Genomic DNA, 20,805 nt, shown 5'->3' with positions numbered 1-20,805 from the left:
AGTTCTTTATGTAGAAGTGTGCCAACGGTGTCAATAGAAACTGGCAAGGGATACAAATTGGTTTAGCAGTTTTTAAAAATTCTCCCATCTGTAGCGATGCCTCGTACACACGCTCGGTATTTCCGACGAGAAAAAGTCAGTTGGAAATCCCGACGGGAAAAAAGAAAGCCAGTTCTCTTTTTTTGCTGGCAGTTTTTGGCAGTTTTCCCATCGGAGAAGACTGCAAGAGAGCATACACACAGCCAGGATTCCCAGCCAAAAGCTCTCTTTGCAGTTTTCCCGTTGGAAAATCTGGTCGTGTGTACGAGGCATGACATGTTGGCATGCATTTTTTTTTACATTTCTATCACAAACTGGAAACATCTGTATTTGCATTTAGCTTGACGTAAGCTATGTAATGCTAGAGACATCAGTCAATCTATAAATAGAAAAATCCATTCTTGATTAACTATTTTTGATTTATAGAGGAGACTCATGAAAACTGCCAAAGTGAAGGGCGAATTGCCAATAAATCTGAGACCAGTCTGATAAAGAGATGCTGATCCCCTGACATTGTTGACATGTTTATGGTGTCACCTCATTTGTACACCTTCTTCCTTCCTTCTAACAACCTGGTCTTGTCTTCCTTTAAATAATTTTTGGAACACCTTAATAAAAGCCAAGGAGGATGTGTGCAGATGTGGATTCTGGCCAACATCAGCAACACTGTAAATTGCGAAGCTGTGTTTAGAAAAGCAACCCTGTTGCCAGAAAGTAAAGTCTAAAACCACCCAAGGTGCAGGGTCTAAGCACTAACCCGTATTTACTAGAGCGCCTGATGGTGAAGATGGGTTTTGCTCCATGTTAGTACCAGGTCGTGGTCCTCGGGATCATCCCACAACAAGGTGAGCAACCCGGGGTCTTGTATCAGATATAGCAGGTTGTTTTAAAGCAGAAGTATAGTCAGCCAGGCGGGAAGAATCTCTGGCGATGCGCTTGAAGATGTCATTGACGAAGAAGTTCATGATGCCCATGGCCTTGGACAAGATGCTGGTGTCGGGGTGGACCTGCTTGAGCACCTTGTACACGTAGATGGCATAACTCTCCTTCCTGCTCTTCCTCCGCTTCTTGCCATTCTTCTTCTGGCTCTTGGTCACGGCTTTCTTGGAGCCCTTCTTGGGCGCCGGTGCGGAATTGGCTGGTTCAGGCATGATAAGGGTTAATGTGATCTCTTCCGCTGCGAGCAGGAAATGTGTTTTGTAGAGTTGATCAAATCCAAAATACCACAAAAACCAACTCTATACCTCGCTGTGTAAATACTTTACCCATGGAGGTAAGCACAGCGGGACTGGAGGGGTTTATGGTGTTTTATCTTTTCTGAAAAGGTGAACTAACATACATTCTTCCTGAAAATACCCTACACATCCCCATAGATGGCAGAGCGGTAGCCCTCGGTAAAACCTTAGGAATTGTGATTATACAAAGAATCTCAAAACAAGTTCTACGCAGTTAAATAAGTTGCTGTATGCAGACTGCAAAACAACAATACCCGTGTGGCCTCATTGTAATGACAAATGGTGGGAAAGTTGTCGGACTCGGCAGAACTGTTTCTTTGTGCTAACACCGCTCTTGGGAACAAGAAGTTCAAGATATTTATAATCCCCAACAATGAGACTCAAGCTGCGGTAGTAAACCTCTAATTTATCTAAAGCTATTTTAAAGCAAAACTCTGGAAAACTTCTAATATCCTCAATTTCCTCCAGTTACACATTCAATACAAAATTAACTATATCTGTTTTTGCATACAGTTAGCATATTTGTCCAAACCTGTCTTTACATCAGCTTTCTGTAATTTTCTGCAGAGCTCTTCAGACTGGGAGAGGGAGGGGCCAGAGTATGAGCCAATGAGGGCTCTTTTGCTTTAGTCTGGTGGTCGCCAAACTGTGGTCCATGGGCCAGATGTGGCCCTGTGCATGCCTTTATCTGGCCCTGGGGGAACTATTCCACCAATTATTATAAGGCAATTTTTTCTCCCACTGACACCAACAATAGGGCAATATTTATTTCACTGATACCAATGATGGGGCACTTTTCATCCCACTGATACCAATGATGAGGCACTATTCCTCCCATTCACACCAATGACGGGGGCACTATTCATCCCACTGATACAAGACACGATTCCTTACACTGACACCAACAATAGGGCATTATTCCATACACTGACGCCAATGATTCCTTTTACTGAAACCAATGATGGGGCACTATTCCTTCCACTAACACCAATGATGGGGCACTATTACTCCCACTGAAACTAACAATGTGGCCCCGTTCCTCTCACAGGAAAAAACAATAAACCCCCTGTAGAATCTGCTGTACTTTACAAGGCTATTAAATATAAACTAAATTATTATCCCGAAAGATATTTATGGATTCCTTCCTATCTATTGCATAAATGGATTAATTGGTCTACGCCTATTAAGACACACACACACTGCTGCTGGTAAAATTAACATATTTTGTTTATTCCCAAGAAATAGGGATATTCTAACGTCACACATTAAACATCACAATATATATATACAAGAGAAATTCAAAGATACTTATCACATCTGTAAAATCAGCTGGCTCAGCAAGGAGCCGAGAGCTCCCATGATGAGCATGTGGCAGGAACCAAGAGATAGAGGAAAAAGGGAAAGCTTTACCCTCTGGTGTTATGCTTTTACCAACAATCATTCCCCCTCATCCAAAACCACCCACATTTGCCTGTCCAATCAGCTGCACTTCCATGACATTCTCTCCTCTATGGGGGGGGGGGGCATTGCAGTCCATTGTCACAAAACTCTTTGAAGCTTATAGCACAGCTATGCAAACTGCCTGGGGCCAATTCCTCTGTAGCTTCACTGCACGTGTCAGTATGATCAACCTTGGTTGCAAACACAAATGTTGGCAATACATCAGTCTGCCCCCAACACCCTCTAAGGGTGGGACTTTGAAAGTAACCACAAGTAGAATAAATTATGTATAAAAATAATTTTATTACACTACAAACATGGAGATCGTGATTAAAAAACACAATGGAATGGATTGAATCCAAAGCAATAATTCTTGTAAACAACTTGGACATCAAACCCAACAGCCATTTCGGTATGCAACCTTCTTCAGGGGTTTTATAGACGTTAAAAGTAAAAATTAATAATGTTCGAGGCTTGTGCTCTCCTCACAAACGTAGCAAGCTTTGGGGGGAGTTGAAGCGGCTGAAGGCACAGGTGGTGTTCCTACAGGAGACCCACTTCACGCCACGGTCGCTACCCAGGCTCCCTAAACATCTTTTTAGCCAGTGGTTTCTTAGCACGTCTCCGACCCCTAAGTCCAGGGGTACAGCTATTGCCATACACCGGTCGTGCCCCTTTCAACCCACTGATACCCTGATTGACCCTTTGGGTCGCTATGTGTTCCTAAAGGGCTCCCTAGCGGGACATATATACACATTAGCGTCCATCTACGCCCCTAACACAAATCAGTTGGGTTTCCTCGATTCTACACTGGAACGATTGGGTGAATTTAGAGAGGGCTTCCTGATCTTGGGGGGAGACTTCAATGTCAGCCCTGACCCCTTGCTGGACACATCCCACGCTAGACCAACGCATTCTCATGCGTTCCTTAAGCATTTCCGCAAATCCCTTCAGTCCCTCCTGCTGACAGATAGTTGGCGCTTGCTACACCCCACTGACCGTGACTTTAGCTACTATTCCAAGGTGCACGACGTTTATACCCGCATAGACCACTTATATGTGGACCGGAACACCCTGGAACTCCTGCAATCTGCCTCTATAGGCTCGATCACCATCTCAGATCACGCGCCGATCTCTGTCGTCTTTGCTCTTCCCTCGGGATCGCGACGCTCCTGGACATGGCGGCTCAATGATAACTTATTAGACGATACGGGGGTGGTGGGCGAAGTCTCGGGTACCTTGTCCCATTACTTCTCTGAAAACTCTACAGGTGATGTGAGTGAGGGCACGTTGTGGGAGGCCCATAAGGCCGTGGTTAGAGGGGCATTGATCTCTCAGGGGTCCCGGTTGAAACGGGAACGCATGGCGGACTTTCACAGGGTGTACACCGCCCTCCAGAAGGCTGAACTCCACCATAAGGCGACGGGGGGACCAGAGGCACTGAGTAACTTGACTGAGCTGCGGGAATTGCTCCTGCGCCTTTTGGATAGACAGACGCACAAACGATTCCGCTACATGTCCCATAAGTTCTATGAACATGGGAATAAATGCGGGCGCATGCTAGCACGAGCGCTGCGAGCTCGGACTGCGCAGATGCATGTCCACAAGCTGTATTCCCCTTCGGGGGAGCCGACGGTGCTGTCCTCTAAAATTGCCGCGGGCTTTCGGGACTACTACGCCACTTTATACAACTTGAACTCTGGACTCCCCCCCTCGGCGTGGGACACCAAGCGTCAGGCGATTCGAGACTACTTGACCTCGTCGGGTCTCCCTTCACTCACGGACGATCAGTCTTCAATTTTAGAACAACCAATTACCCTGTCTGAGCTTAGACTGACAATTAAGTCTTTACCCAATGGGAAGAGCCCGGGCCCGGATGGGTTCACTAAGGCCTACTATGCGACATTTCTCTCCCATTTAGAGGCACCCTTGTTGAGTTACTTCAACTCTATAGCAGAGGGCAAAACAATTCCCCCGGAGGCATTATTAGCTCACATCACGGTAATTCCGAAAGAGGGCAAGGACCCAGCCGCTCCACAGAGTTACCGCCCTATTTCGCTCCTCAACCTGGACGTGAAGATACTAGCAAAAATTTTGGCTAATAGGCTCAAACATCTGTTGCCCGGACTTGTGCACCTTGATCAGACGGGCTTTATTCCAGGCAGGGAAGCCAGGGACAACTCCCTGAGAGCGATTCAGCTTATTCACTGGGCCCGCTCCCGCACAGACCCCCAGCCCTACCTTATCTTATCAACCGATGCCGAAAAGGCATTTGACCGGGTTGATTGGTCATACCTGCAGGAGGTGCTTAGCCATTTAGGCCTGGGACCCCGCATGTATGCTTCTGTCTTAGCCCTTTACTCTGATCCATGTGCACAAGTGAAGGTGAACGGTACCCTTTCTTCCCGCTTCCCCATCAGGAACGGCACGAGGCAGGGCTGTCCTCTCTCACCCCTCCTTTTTGCTCTGGCGCTAGAGCCTTTGCTCCGCACTGTTAGGGCAAACGGTGTTATTAAGGGTCTGCAGGTCGGGAATGCGGAGCATAAGCTTTCGGCTTACGCTGATGATGTCCTTTTCCACCTAGAGAACCCCCTGATCTCGTTGCCGAATCTGTTGAAGGAACTTAAACACTTCGGAACCCTATCCAACTTTAAAATAAATTATGGGAAATCTGAGATCCTCCCCGTTAACTTGTCACCGGATCTAGCGAAGAGACTTAAAGACGCCTTCCCATTTTCATGGGCCAAGACATCCCTGCGCTACCTAGGTGTACAGCTCACAGATAGATATGACGCCCTATACAATGCCAACTTCCCCCCCCTGCTAGCCGCAATTAAGGCGGACCTTTCCCAGTGGACTCGCACTGCCTTCACCTGGCTGGGCCGGGTGAACGTGGTGAAAATGAACGTTTTGCCCCGCATCCTTTTTTATTTTCAGATGCTTCCGATTCGATTGCCCAGGCCGTTCTTCGACCGCCTCTCTAGCATGCTAACTGAGTTCGTTTGGAATGCACGTAAGCCCCGAATAGCTCTTAAGATGCTGAAACGCTCTAAGGCAGAGGGGGGATTGGGATTCCCTGACGTTAGGCAATATTACAGAGCGGTGGCTCTTCAGAGGATACTCAACTGGCGTTTCCATACTCACTCGAAGCTCTGGGTGTCACTGGAGAAATGTCTTGCGGGACGGAACCTATCATACGCACCATGGTTACAGCGGGAACATAGGGGACTTTCAGAGACGACTTCCCCATTGACGAAGCACGTGCTTGCGGTCTGGGACAGAATGAATGTTGCGCTTAAATTGTCTCCCCCTATGTCGCCGCTGGCCCCATTGGGTGGCTTTCTTTGGTTCCCTCCGGGAGAGCAAATAGCCTTTTTTGAATCATGGCTGGATGATGGAAACGCCAGTTGCGGGAAACTTATAAAAGATGGTAAACTCCTAGCTTATGAGGCCCTCCCTACGGGACGACACGGCCCACGGATGAATTTCTGGCGCTATAGGCAGCTGCACCACTTTTTTGAGAAACAGGGCCATAGGATCAGGGACCCCTCCTCTCTTACCCCGTTTGAAAGTCTTTTTGCTAGTGAGGATCCTACCCCCCACTTGGTATCGGAGCTGTATAGCTTGCTGGGATCTGCTGCCCCTCTGCCTACACCTGCTTATATACGGAGATGGGAGAGGGATCTGGATCAGGTCCTGACGGAAACACAATTGACCCATCTCTACCGCCTCACTCATACCTCCTCGGTAGACTCTAAAACCCAAGAGACAAATTTTAAAATTTTGTCTCGCTGGTATCGTGTGCCGGCGGACATGGCGTGCATTTACCCTACTGAATCCGGGTTGTGCTGGCGCGGGTGTGGGCACGGGGGCACGCTCATCCATGTTTGGTGGGGTTGCCCCTTGATTGTACCCTTCTGGGCAGACGTTAAATATCAGATACTGATAATCACGGGGATTGATATCCCCCTCTCTCCGGTGCACTTCCTTCTCCATGTCCCGACAGTCCCTCTAAGTCAGTATAAGAAAAGTGTTATACCACATCTACTTAACGCAGCCAGGCGGCTGCTTCCAACTTACTGGAAGCAGTCCAAAGTTCCTGGTCGTGAGGACTGGACGCGGGTGGTGAGTGCCATCGGAGAGGCTGAGAGGTGGGTGGCGACCTGCCGCGACCGTAGCGAACAGCATACGGCCATTTGGGCGCCGTGGACGGATTACGTCTCGGACCCTAACTTAGTTCCCAGTAGCCTAGATGTCGCCCTGCTGGAACTTGCGGAGCCCTCCCTTAAGACCCGCAGGCTGCAGGCTCTCGCTGGTGGAGAGGCTGAGCCCCTTGCTAGTTAGATGAGGAGGTGGTCGGTCGATGATGGAACTTTGGCCTGGAGTGATGCGCCCGGTGTGGAAGTGGATGTGCCCTTCGCTAGCTTTTGAGGTACGCACTGCTCCTCTCTCCCCCCTTTCTTATCCCCCCCCTTCCCCCCTTTTTTTTTTCTTTTTTTTTTTTTTCTTTCCTTTCTTTTCCCTACCCCTTCTCATCCTCCCCCCCTCTTCGCTCTCTCTACGCCTCTCATTTACTACTCAGTTTCTGGGGCCTCTCCCTCTTTCCCCCTCTCTTACTCTTCAGTTTTGTCTCTTTTCCTAATTTCTGTGATATTTGCCAGTGGGACTTTTATGCCTGTGTATGTTAGACACGCTGTGAGGTTAACCGAAAACCGCTACTGGACCGTGATTGATACCACGGCCTCGCCTAAGTGCCTTGGCTGGCCCCATGGCCCTGGCCCTCTGGCTCACCCGGGGGCGGTGGGTGGTAGTTGGAGGCCTCAGTGCCCCCCCCCTCCGCCCTGGGTGTGGGCAACGGATCTGAGTCCGGGCCTTGCGGCCTCTTAGTCCCCCTATTGTTTTTAGCTTCTTGCAATGGCACATATTTGAACTCCCTGCCTGGCTCATCCCCGGGTTTGGGGGGTTCGGCGGATACCTTAGCTTTTTTCCTCTGAGGCTCCGTTCTGTTGTTGTTTGCCTCCGTGCCCTCTTAGAAGGCCGCCCACCTGGCTACCTTGCCGCCCCAGGGCTGACGCGGCTGCCGGCGCCCTTTTGGGTGGTGGCCGCCGTGGTGGTCCCCGGGTTTACAATTGCGTTTAATAAAGATGATGATAGATGCATATACGTTATAATTTGTCCGAGGTAAACCTGGCTGTTTGACGGTCCTGCGAGGCCGGATTTTGATATGTAAAAACCCCGTTGGACGTGCCTGTCCTATACCTTATATACCTTCCTTCCCCCCCCCCCCCTCTTTATTTTCTGTTCCTTTTTATTCCTTCAATAAATACTGATTATACAAAAAAAAAAAGTAAAAATTATCTAGTAAGAAAACACATATTACGTTAGTCTCAACAGCTCCTATGCAATATATATTTCACAATCTCTGTTGATATCTGTAGAATGATATAATGCTCACATAATTATGAAATTCTTTCACTGATCAATGTGTCCAGAACTAGTGTGCATGTCTCAAGATGTTATAAGGAGATAATAAACTTGTGTCTCACGATTTAGTAGTTCAGGCCAAAAGGGAGACTCCAACACGGGTCCCCACCAGAACACACAAGAAAAAACCCCAAAACAAAACAGGTCCAAGTGTGTCCCCTATCTCCTCTCAATCTGCATAGTAAAATACACAAACGAAAGAGAGGAGAAGGAAAACAATAAGCATATGATTACTACTTCCCCATAAAGGTTATGCATTAAAATTATATCCACACAAGCCAGAAGGGTAAGAAAGGATAAACACCTACCCTAATGGCATATAGATTTGTTGTGGAAATTTAATGAAGATGTACAGTATTTAATATGTATTGTCATAGTGGCACCCATTGTTGGTTTTCCCGCAGCCCGCTCTAGAGAGCTGACTGGGGCAGACTGAGACTGGTTGAGATACACTTCCTACATTTGTAAAGTGGGGGTGTCGGCCGGCGAAAGGGCCCCTGTGTCATGCACAGATATTCGCCTTCCGGGTGTGTCCACCCTGCAAACGCATTGTCAGTTTAGCTGGTGTGCGCTCCTGTCATCTCTCGGTACCTGATCAACACTGTTTTGTGATGTGAGCATACACCTGCAGATAAGCTCCCCTCATCAGGAACTGTGTCCATTGGTTATTGTGTTATTACTGTATTGTATTGTTATTGAATTATTACTGTATGGTTATTGTGTTATTACTGTATCGTATTGTTGTTGTATTATTACTGTATTGTTTTTGAATTATTACTGTATCCCTGTCGGAAGGGTTTATCATGTGCTGTCAAATCCATTCATGGGCATCTGCTGTGTGGAGCCCCCATGCTGTGTCCTGACTTCCCATGGAGGAGGTCACATGCTGTGACATCACTTCCTATGGTCACATGCTGTGATCTCCTCCAATCAGCTGTAGGCTGTGAAGGCTTTTGTGGTAATAAAAGGACGCTGGATCGGCGTCGGCGACAGTCTGGTGAGGATGTCGAGATGAAAACAAGCTGATGGGTGATGGTGTCTTATTGTATGAATGGAAGGAGATGAATGGTGAGTGAAACTTTTAGCTTAAAGGAGGATTATTTCACTAAGATGAAATGTGTTACTATTAGAGACACGATATCTGCCTGTGTGCTCTGCAAACAGCCAGATTTCTATAACAGATTGTCCCTAGAAGCAGGGAAAGCGAGGATTATACAGTACATATGGTCTAAACTTATCAAAAACCATCCGGTCCAGAAGCTAAGCAGATATTCAATAATGGTAACACTTGTCTCTGAGGTAAAAGTATATGTAATTCCACCCCAACAGAGTGTATCTGTGGAAATTAACAGTGAAGCAATAAGTAAATCATCTTACTATGGGGTAAGTACCCCCAGAAGACTATCCAAAACTGGCCAAAAAAGGGATGGTAATAAACGAGGGGAAGAAACAATTAGCTTTTCATACCTGTAAAGTAATGGGTGCCCTGAACAGTCGCCAGACCAAACATCACACCAGAACGACAACTGTCGGATGAGTGGTTTTAAATCATGAGAGGCATGACACCCGCGCATGCGCGATGCCGATGTGCTAAACACCATGACGTCACACGTCACTGCCGTCACTTGACGAAGGATGTTCGCGCATGCGCCGTAGATGTTTTCCTATCTTGGTAGCGTCGCCATGAACACATCACGTCACGGCGAGGCTCCCTCTCCCATAGTGGGACGGATCGCGTTTATTGCTGTATACAGATTTACACTATGTCAGTTTTCTTTCTCTGGATGCTCCGTCGGTTGATCGGTGACTTCTGAAAACCTGTCAGGAGACGTGCTACGTTGCATCCATTGGATTTGGTTATTTCTGCATTACTTGATCCGTTAGGATCTTAGACTCCGGTAAGGGTCAGCATTACTATTGGGTGGTGGTTCCTGATTTTCACTTATTGCATCAGCATTTAACACTACACAGATTGAATATGCCATCAGATTCACTTTGTTGCATCTCCACTTTGCAGAAGTTGTCATCTGGACATTTTTTCTTCATGTTTAATGATTGCAAACTATTTCACAACTTTTCATATTACCTACACATGACCTTTTTATTGAGGCATATTTATTTTTGTTCAGCGCGACTCCACTTCTTGTCATATATATACTCGTGTATAAGCCGACCCGAAGCACCTAATTTTACCACAAAAAAATGGGAAAACGTATTGACTTGAGTATAAACCTAGGGTAGGAAATGCAGCAGCTACTGTAAGTGGAAAAGAGGGTCAACGATGCCCATCTGCAGCCTCACTGTGCCCATTTACAGCCTCACTGTGCCCATTTGCAGCAGTAAGCATTATAAGTAATGTTGTATTTATAGGAGATTTCAAGCTTTATTTGTCGTTAAAGCTGAATTTCAGGAATTGTACAAAATCTACCATTGCAATGGGTGCAAACTCACCCCCACCCCCTCTCCCTGCAATGCAAGGGTTAAATGCTCATTTAATCTAGGGGTGAAGGGATAAGGTGTAATACTTACCTGATTTTTGGCTTCAGCAGCCTCCTTACATTCATGTTCATTCGTTGAACACGCAGCATGCTCCATGTACATTGCAGGGTCCATAGCCCTGCACTTTATGTGATGAGGTCAAGGGACCAATGCCTCAGGAAGAAGAGAACCGCACTGGAGTAAGGGTAAGTAATACACCTTACATGCATCCCTACACTAAACAAACTGTGCTGCTTCTCCTTTCACTGTCCAGTCTCAGGCTGGGGGTCCAGGGTGACCTGGGATCAAAGGAAGTATGTTGAATGATGCTGGACATCAGGCTGAGGACATCTAGTGGCAGAAAAAAAATACTGCAGAGGAAGTCTCTGGATTGGTTAATATTATAGCAAAACATAGATTTAGTTTTATCGTTTAATGAGCTATTCATTTTTATCTTGTTATTTTTGGCCGGAGTTCTGCAATATCCATTTGACCACAATCCTCCTTCCACATCAAAAACTCTGCAGGATTATACTGAAGGTTACCGGTTACCTCCCTTACAGATGTCAGTCCCATTCACGTCATATATTACCGGCAATAATAAGCGGTACGTTAGCTCTCTGAGCAGAGAATGGAGCGTACATTCATTTGATGAGCAGAATTACTCGTTTTCACTCTGCAACAAAGATTTCCATTGCTACGAAGCGTGAAAACAACATTAGAAAAACGAGAAAAAATGCTTTGGTCTATTTTATTGACTAAAGCATTCATCAAATCAAACAGTTCTGCCTTTTCTTCACTGTACAACAGATCCAGCTAAGAGAAGTCAAATGTCAACCGAGGAACAGATCTTTAAAGCCCAACAGCGGCTTTAATCAAAAAATAAAAATTTACCAATTCCAGCTTTTACTGCAGTACCTTTGATGCTGTCCCCTAAAAACACTCAGCAGTGGACAGTCATTCTGGTTAGAATGATGGTTTGCCTTAATTCCTGTGAGCCCAGTGATTTATGGACATGCTCCCGTGGAGACTGCTGCAGTTTTTTGTACCACCCACGAGGACCAGGGAGAGAACCCTGTATGCCACATGATAGAACACAGTAGACAAAAAGTGACTTTCTGTGAGCCCAGGGACTCATGGACATGCCCCCTGGGAGAATGCTGCAGCTTTTAGGACCACCCATGAAGAGCAGTGAGAGACCCCTGTGTTCCACATGATAGAACACAGTAGACAAAAGGTAACTATATTATACTAAAAAAAAAATACAGCAGGGGAAGAGGACTGGGCAAAGGGTGAGTTACATACCTGGTGGAGGAACCATTCCGCAGTGGACAACTCCTCTAGGAGGAATGATGCTTTGCCTCACTTTCTGTAAGCCCAGGAACTTATAGACATACCCCCTGGGACAATGCTGCAGCTTTTAGGACCACACACGAGGAGCGGGGAGAGAACCCTGTGTGCCACATAATAGAGCACAGTAGCCAAAAGGTAATTTTTTAATACTACAATAAAAATACAGCAGGGGAAAAGGGCTGGGTAAAGGGTGAGTTGTATACTTGGTGGGGTAGCCACTCAGCAGTGGACAGTCCCTCTGGATTAGAATGATGCTTTGCTTTACTTCCTGTAAGCCCAGTGACTCATGGACATGCCCCCTGGGAGAATGCTGCAGCTTTTAGGACCATCCATGAGGAGCAGGGCGAGAACTCTGTGTGCCAGATGACAGAACACAGTAGACGAAAGGTTATTATATGAAACTAAAGTAAAAATACAGCAGAGGAAGAGGACTGGGCAAGAGGAGAGTCACATACCTGGTGGAGGAGCCATTCAGCAGTGGACAACTCCTCTAGGAAGAATGATGCTTTGCCTCACTTTCTGTGAGCCCAGGAACTCATAGGCCTTGTACTCACGAGCAGACATGTCCGATGAAACCGGTCTGCGGACCGTTTTCATCGGACATGTCTGCCCGGGGACTTCTGTTCGATGGCTGTACACACCATCGAACAGAACTCCGCGCGTAAACAATACGCGGGGCGTGTCCGCGGTGTCGCCGCGACAATGACGCGGCGACGTGGGCGGGCCTGCCTTTTAAATGCTTCCACGCATGCGTCAAAGTCATTCGACGCATGCGAGGGACGGCGGGCGCTCGGACATGTACGGTAGGTCTGTACAGACGACCGTACATGTCCGGGCAGACAGGTTTCCAGCGGACTGTTTTAAAGCAAGTCCAGGAAACAGTTGTCCGCTGGAAACCTGTCCGATCCGCCCGAAAATGGTCCGCTCGTGCCTACACACGGCCAAACATGTCTGCTGAAACTGGTCCGCGGACATGTTTGGTCGTGTGTACGGGGCCATAGAGATACCCCCTGGGACAATGCTTCAGCTTTTAGGACCAACCACGAGGAGCGGGGAGAGAACCCTGTGTGCCACATGATAGAACAGAGTAGATGAAAAGTAATTATATTATACTAAAATAAAATAATATCAGGGGAAGAGGACTGGGTAAGGGGTGAGTCGCAGACTCGGTGGAGAAGCAGTGGTCAGTCCCTTTGTGTTAGAATGATGCTTTGCCTTACTTCCTGTGAACCCAGTGACTTATGAAAACGCCCCCTGGGAGAATGCTGTAGCTTTTTGGACCACCCATGAGGAGCAGAGAGAGAACCCTGTGTGCCACATGATAGAACACAGTAGACAAAGAGCAATTATTTTAAACTAAAATAAAAATACAGCAGGGGAAAAAGGCTGGGCAAGGGGGGAGTCACATACCTAGTGGAGAAGCCACTTAGTAGCGGACAGTCACCCTAGTTAGAATTATGGTTTGCCTTACTTCCTGTGAGCCCAGGGACTCATGGACATGCCCCCTGGGAAAATGCTGCAGCTTTTAGGACCACCCATGAGGAGCAGAGAGAGACCCCTTTATTCCACATGATGGAACACAGTAGACAAAATGTAATTATATTATACTAAAATAAAAATACAGCAGGGGAAGAGGACTGTGCAAAGGGGTAAGTCGCATACCTGGTGGGGGAGCCACTTAGTAGTGGACTGTCCCTTTGGGTTAGAATGATGCTTTGCTTTACTTCCTCTGAGCCCAGTCACTTATGGAAATGCCCCTGGGAGAATTCTGCAGCTTTTAGGACAACCCACGAGGAGCAGGGAGAGAACCCTGTGTGCCACATGATAGAAAACAGTAGACAAAAAGTAATTATTTTATACTAAAATAAAAATACAGCAGGGGAAAAGGGCTGGGTAAGGGAGGAGTCACATACCTAGTGGAGGAGCCACTTAGCAGTGGACAATCACTCTAGTTAGAATGACGATTTGCCTTACTTCCTGTGAGCCAAGAGACTCTTGGACATGCTTTCTGGGAGAATGCTGCAACTTTTTGTACCAACCACGAGTAGCAGGGAGAAAACCCTGTGTGTAACATTATAAAACACAGTAGACAAAAAGTAACTTTCTGTGAGCCCAGTGACTCATGGACATGCCCCCTGGGAGAATGCTGCAGCTTTAGGACCACCCACGAGGAGCAGGGAGAGAACTGTGTGCCACATGACAGAACACAGTAGACAAAAGTTAATTATATTATACTAAAATAAAAATACAACAGAGGAAGAGGGCTGGGCAAGGGGAGAGTCACATACCCAGTGGAGGAGCCACTCAGGAGTGGACAATTCCTCTAGGAAGAATGATGCTTTGCCTCACTTTCTGTGAACCCAGGAACTCATGGACATGACCCTGGGAGAAGGCTGCAGCTTTAAGGACCACCCACGAGGAGCAGCCTCACTGTGCCCATCAAAGGCAGCCACTGTGCCCATCAAAGGCAGCCACTGTGCCCATCAAAGGCAGCCACTGTGCCATGCCATAAATTGTCGCCACTGTACCATGCCATAAATTGTCGCCACTGTGCCATGCCATCAATTGTCGCCACTGTGCCATCAATTGTCACCACTGTGCCATGCCAAACTCAGCCACTGTGCCATCAATTGTCACCACTGTGCCCATCAATTGTCACCACTGTGCCCATCAATTGTCACCACTGTGCCATGCCAAACGCAGCCACTGTGCCATCAAAAGCAGCCACTGTGCCATGCCATCAATTGTTACCACTGTGCCCACATCAATTGTCGCCACTGTGCCCACATCAATTGTCCCCACTGTGCCCACATCAATTGTCCCCACTGTGCCCACATCAATTGTCCCCACTGTGCCCACATCAATTGCCCCCACTGTGCCCACATCAATTGTCGCCACTGTGCCCACATCAACTGTCGCCACTGTGCCCACATCAATTGTTCCCACTGTGCCCTGTAAAATGCTGCCAGTCAGATTGCTCTTACTTCTGATCTTACCTTTCTGGGGTTCGCCATCCTTCTTCCACGGTCCCTCGATGTCTTCTGCCGCCCTCGATGACGCTTCAGCCAATCAGGTTACTGATATCCAGAATCAGTGAACCTGATTGGCTGAGACGGCCATCAGTCTTATCCAAGGGACGTAGCCCACTACGTTCCGAGGATAAGACATCCGGAAGCTGAAGGGCTGTACTGGGAAAGCCGCTGGCTCTGATAGGCACTTCTGCACAGCCAACCAGCTGTCCTTATTCAGATAATCGGTGCCCAATGTCCGGTTATCTGAATAGGCTGGCCACAATAACATACACTCATGCAATGCATGAGTGTATGTTATTTGCACGGCGCTGCAGAACAATTTTTTTTTTCTTTTTTAGGACTACAGGAGGGGGGGGGGGGGTTGGCTTTTTGACCCCAGATCTCATATTTAACAGGACCTGTCATGCTTTTTTTCTGTTATAAGGGATGTTTACATTCCTTGTAATAGGAATAAAAGTGGCACTATTTTTTTAAAGAACAGTGAAAATATAAAAAATAAAAGGTAAAATAAATAATAATAAAAAAGACCATGGCAAGACCATGGCAATGGCGAAAGAGGAAAACATAAAAATATATGTGTATACATAGGTATAAATAATGTGGATCATTGGGTTGATTTAAATGTACTAATGATGGAAAATAATGTACATATTTACTTATTGGATTGCGAATGTGATAATGTGCTTCCTAACAAAAGTTATTAAATAAATAAAAAAAATAAACATTTTTAAACGCACCCCAAACGTGCCCGCCGAGCTTGCGTGCTTGTGAGGTATCGCCACAAACGGTAGAGCGAGAGCAATAATTCTAGCCCTAGACCTCCTCTGTAACTCTAAACATGCAACCTGTAGAATTTTTTCAACGTCGCCTATGGAGATTTTTTAGGGTAATACAGTAGTTTGTCCCCATTCCACGAGCAGGCGCAATTTTGAAGCGTGACATGTTGGGTATCAATTTACTCGGCGTAACATAATCTTTCACAATATAAAAAAATTGGGCCAACTTTACTGTTTAATTATTTTTTAATTAAAAAAAGTGTATTTTTTCCCAAAAAAGTGCACTTGTAAGACCGCTGCGCAAATACGGTGTGACAGAAAGTATTGCAATGGCCGCCATTTTATTCTCTAGGGTGTTAGAAAATATATATATAATGTTTGGGGATTCTAAGTAATTTTCTAGCAAAAAAAGTGTTTTTAAAGGGGTTTGTAAAGGTACAATTTTTTTTTCCTAAATAGCTTCCTTTACCTTAGTGCAGTCCTCCTTCACTTACCTCATCCTTCCATTTTGCTTTTAAATGTCCTTATTTCTTCTGAGAAATCCTCACTTCCTGTTCTTCTGTCTGTAACTCCACACAGTAATGCAAGGCTTTCTCCCTGGTGTGGAGTGTCGTGCTCGCCCCCTCCCTTGGACTACAGGAGAGTCAGGACGCCCACTAACACACATCTCCTTTCTCTATCTGCAACGTAGAGAGCGTCCTGACTCTCCTGTAGTCCAAGGGAGGGGGGCGAGCACGACACTCCACACCAGGGAGAAAGCCTTGCATTACTGTGTACCTTTGTACCTTTACAACCCCTTTAACTTGTAAACACCAAATTTCAGAAAGAGGCTCGGGGCTCTAGTGGTTAAGTAAAAACAAAAAATGGCAAACAGGCAGGGGGCCAAATCCTCAAAAGGGATACGCAGGCGGATCTGCTGTTCAGCCTGCGTATCCCTGTGCCTATCTTTGGAACTGATCCTCAGAAGCAGTTTTCCAAAGATAGGCAGAAGATCTGACATCTGTAAGAGACTTACACTGTCGGATCTTAGGATGCAGTACCGCATCCGCCGCTGGGGGCATTTCTCATTGAAATGCCGCTTTGCGTATGCAAATGAGGACTTACGGAGATCCACAAAGCTTTTCAGCTTTGTGTTTTCTGCGTAAGTTTACGTTAGCATACGTAAAATTAGGGCTGCTTTTACAAAGTGTAAACTAGTAACACCTTGTAAAAACAGACCTTTTTTTCGATCGCCGCGATTTTTTTAAAATTTTGAATTTTTGCTTTCGGCGCGTAACTTTTTTCTTACCCGACGCAACTTTATTGTCCCGTCGCAATCCACAAAGCCCGACTTAACGTAATTTCGCGCGCTGCCCGTCGGGAAAATGACGTCACGAGCATGCGCAGTACGGCCGGCGCGGGAGCGCGCCTCATTTAAATTGTCATCGCCCCCTGGAGAAGAGGACCGCCTTGCGCCGGGAGAATTTAAGTTACACGGCCTGAAATTTCTAGGTAAGTGCTTTGTGGATCGGGCACTTAGGTAGAAATTTTAAGGCAGTGTAACTTAAATGGGAAAAGATAAGTTTGGCAGGATATTTGAGGACTTGGCCCAGGATTCACAAGAGTGACGTCATTTCGGCCAGGCCAATGAAAATGGCCAAAGATTGGTACCCGGAAGCCTATTCAGCCGAAGATGACAGCGGCTGGTGGGGAGCTCCAGGAGACCACAGCGCTGGAAAGACGGCAAGTACAGTTCCACTTTAAGAATTAATAGAACCACATATGCAATTCCTAGTTTGCCACTTTGGCATTGTTTTGTGCATTTCCAGGAAGGTGAACAGAAACACGCGTTTCTTTCGGTTTTCCCGGTACACCAGGGTGTGAATAGAGCCTAATGTCGCGTACACACGACCGTTTTTCGGGTTGTAAAAAATGAAATTTTTAATGGTCTAGAAAAAACAAAGTCCCACATTCTCGTAGAATGGCGTAAAACTGGGCGGGCGTAACGTATGTGATTTACAGGCTTTTCAGGCAAGTGCTTTATTCACAAAGCACTTGCGTGTAAAGTTGACTCGGCGTAACGTAAATCACCCGGCGCAATTCAAATTCGGCAGGTAGGGGGCGTGTTTCGTTTAAATGAAGCGCGTCCCAGCGCCGAACGAACTGCACATGCGTCGTCCCTAAAATATCCCGGCGTGCATTGCTCTAAATGACGTCGCAAGGACGTCATTGGTTTTGACGTGGACGTAAATTACGTCCAGCACCATTCACGGACGACTTACGCAAACTACGTAAATTTATAAATTTTGACGCGGGAACGATGGCCATACTTAACATTGGTTGCTATGGCGGCATAAATATGCGCCGATGTATGTGAATCCATAGATATGTGAATCCATAGATAGATATACCCAGGGGCAACTTTACGCCGGGACAAGCCTAACGGAAACGTCGTAACTTTACTGCGTCGGCCGCGCGTATGTTCGGGAATTCGCGTATCTAGCTAATTTGCATACTCGACGGGGAAAATGACGAAAACGACACCTAGCAGACAAAAAAAAATTGCATTTAAGAGACTTACGCCTGTCGGATCTAATGGATATCTATGCGTAACTGATTCTGAGAATCAGTCACATAGATACGACGGCCCAGATTAGGACTTACGACGGCGTACATGGCGCTGCGCCGTCGTAAGCCCTTTGAGAATCTGGGCCCTAGTTTTTTTCAACCTGATCGTTAAACCGGCCTTGCCTACACACGATCGTAAAAAAAAATGCTCTAGCAAAGCGCGGTGACGTACAACACGTATGACGGCACTATAAAGGGGATGTTCCATTCGGATGGCGCTACCCTTGGGGCTGCTTTTGCTGATTTTGTGTTAGTAAAAGACGATTCGCACTTTTCCGTCTGTTACAGCGTGATGAATGTGCTTACTCCATTACGAACGCTAGTTTTACCAGAACGAGCGCTCCCATCTCATAACTTGCTTCTGAGCATGTGCGGTTTTTTCACGTCGTTAAAGCCCACACACGACCATTTTTTACGATGTTAAAAACAACAACGTTAAAAACGTTGTGAAAAATTAGAGCATGTTCAAAATTTTTAATGCCCATTTTTTACATCCCGAAAAATGGTCGTGTGTATGCGGCATTAAAGTGCAACTCCAATTTTGTTGAGAAAACACAATTATCTTGACGTTGCGCTACATACTCTCTGCATTTTCATATTTTTCTCTGTGCATTTTCATGGCTTCCTGTAGTCAGAGTGCAAGGGCTCTGTTAAACTTTTGGGTTGCCCCTGAAGTTGCTATGGGTTCCTTAAACTGTTTCTAGTTTACCTCCCATTAGATGGTGCCTGCATAGTTCCACAGTGAACATCACTTGGCAGAACCTGTCTGTAAGGGTGGCAATTGGTCCACCACTGCAAGAGGGACATTCTTCCTACTGACCACCAATATAGTGGCCATTTTTCCCACTAACCCCTCCAGGGGTTCCCAGAGACCTGGAAACAATCTTAAGAGTTCCTCTGGGGTAAAAAGGTTGAGAAAGGCTGCGTGAACATGGTATGGCATTTAAAGTTTGACGGCCCAGATGTCGATGATGTAAAAGGCAGAGAGACTGTCTTGGGGCTAGTCATAGTGTATGTGGGGTGCAGCGTGGTAATAACACACACAGTCCACACAGTGTGATGAAAGAACTTGTATTGAAATTATGTAAAGACAGTTTACAAGTAACCAGGTGGTAAAGCTGCCCAGCCAGGGACATTCACAGGTCCAACAGTATGTAGAGAGCAGGATTCATCCAAACTGACAGTGCCTGTTGAGAGGGGAAGAAGGCGGCTTGGCCCTCTTGAGCTTAAGCAGAAAGATGTCCAGAGAAGTTGTGAGCCCTATGCTTTCCCTCCTCGTCAGGAACCTTTCCCTGAAGCTAGTTCTGTCCCTACCAGGTGGAGCACCTGTCCTTATTCTACCCACTCAAAATGCGCAACAAACCTGGGAGTCAGGCCATTAAAAAGACTCTGTTTGATCTAAGATGGCTGCTAGAGTCACATGAGGCGGCAACATCCAATGGGATAGCTTCCCCAGTGACCAGAGAAACCATAGAGGAACCGTGCTCATCTCTCCAACTGCAGTGCCACTGCACCACCTGCATTAAAGAAAGTAGACTGCACCTGCCTACAATCCATCAGGCTGGACCAGGCTGATGCAATGCGACATTCACGAGAATAAAGAGGCTATGGAAAAATGGCCACACTCCACAGAGGCGATAGGGTAGTGCTATTTACATTAAGGTACCCACTTTGACTCGTTATACTAGTAAGGAAAAGAAAATAATGGAAACAGAGACATTTTTGAGATTAGCGTTCCCTTAAAGTAACGGGCCAGTCTAGTGATTAGTTTTGACGTCGTCATACGGTGACTGCCATTTTAATGAGTTCTTCGCTCTTGCAGCCGTGTAATGAGTTCTAGGTAGAATTGGAAATCAATCGATCACACACATAGATTAATTACTCATCCCCAGCATCACACCTGCAAAAATAAATTGCAGCATCATTTGCAATTAATTATTTAAAAAAAAACTATGAAAATACCTTGTCAGGTTTTCCTTCTCCAATTTTCAGCGTTTTAAAAAAAAAATGGAAAGGAAATGCAATATCTGGAGACGTGATTTTTAGAATTTGCTTTAGAAAATATGCTACACAGACTGTATTGTACCCAACACAATCACATCAATCTAGCTTATGGCTTAAATCTTATTTTCTAGAAAGACTTTTCATATGTCCCTGTGATGTGGTAGGTTGACTGTATTGTAGAAACAAATTCTGTGTAAAGTAAAGAGCCTTTATAAAATACAGATTCTTCTATCAGACAATAGATTTAGGAACATACATGGATAGGTAGATAAAAAATGATAGATAGATAGATAGATAGATTGTAAAGGCCCGGATTCACGAAGCACTTACGCCGACGTAACTATGCGCCGTCGTATC

General features: G+C 46.2%; 1 protein-coding gene across 1 annotated transcript; it reads right to left on the bottom strand.

Annotated features, from left to right (window-relative positions):
* Positions 1–869: 869 nt before the first annotated feature.
* LOC120930377 (histone H2B 1.1-like) lies at positions 870–1,190 on the bottom strand. The gene has a single exon (XM_040341582.1). The coding sequence runs from the start codon at positions 1,188–1,190 to the stop codon at positions 870–872; it is 321 nt and encodes a 106-aa protein (XP_040197516.1).
* Between the last annotated feature and the right edge of the window lie 19,615 nt (positions 1,191–20,805).

The sequence above is a fragment of the Rana temporaria genome, chromosome 1 (genome assembly GCF_905171775.1).
Source record: "Rana temporaria chromosome 1, aRanTem1.1, whole genome shotgun sequence".
NCBI lineage: Eukaryota > Metazoa > Chordata > Amphibia > Anura > Ranidae > Rana > Rana temporaria.
This window is presented reverse-complemented; position numbering and strand designations above follow the sequence as displayed.

Coding starts and splice junctions, on each gene's coding strand:
- LOC120930377 (XM_040341582.1), bottom strand. CDS start 1,190: ATGCCTGAACCAGCCAATTCCGCACCGGCGCCCAAGAAGGGCTCCAAG.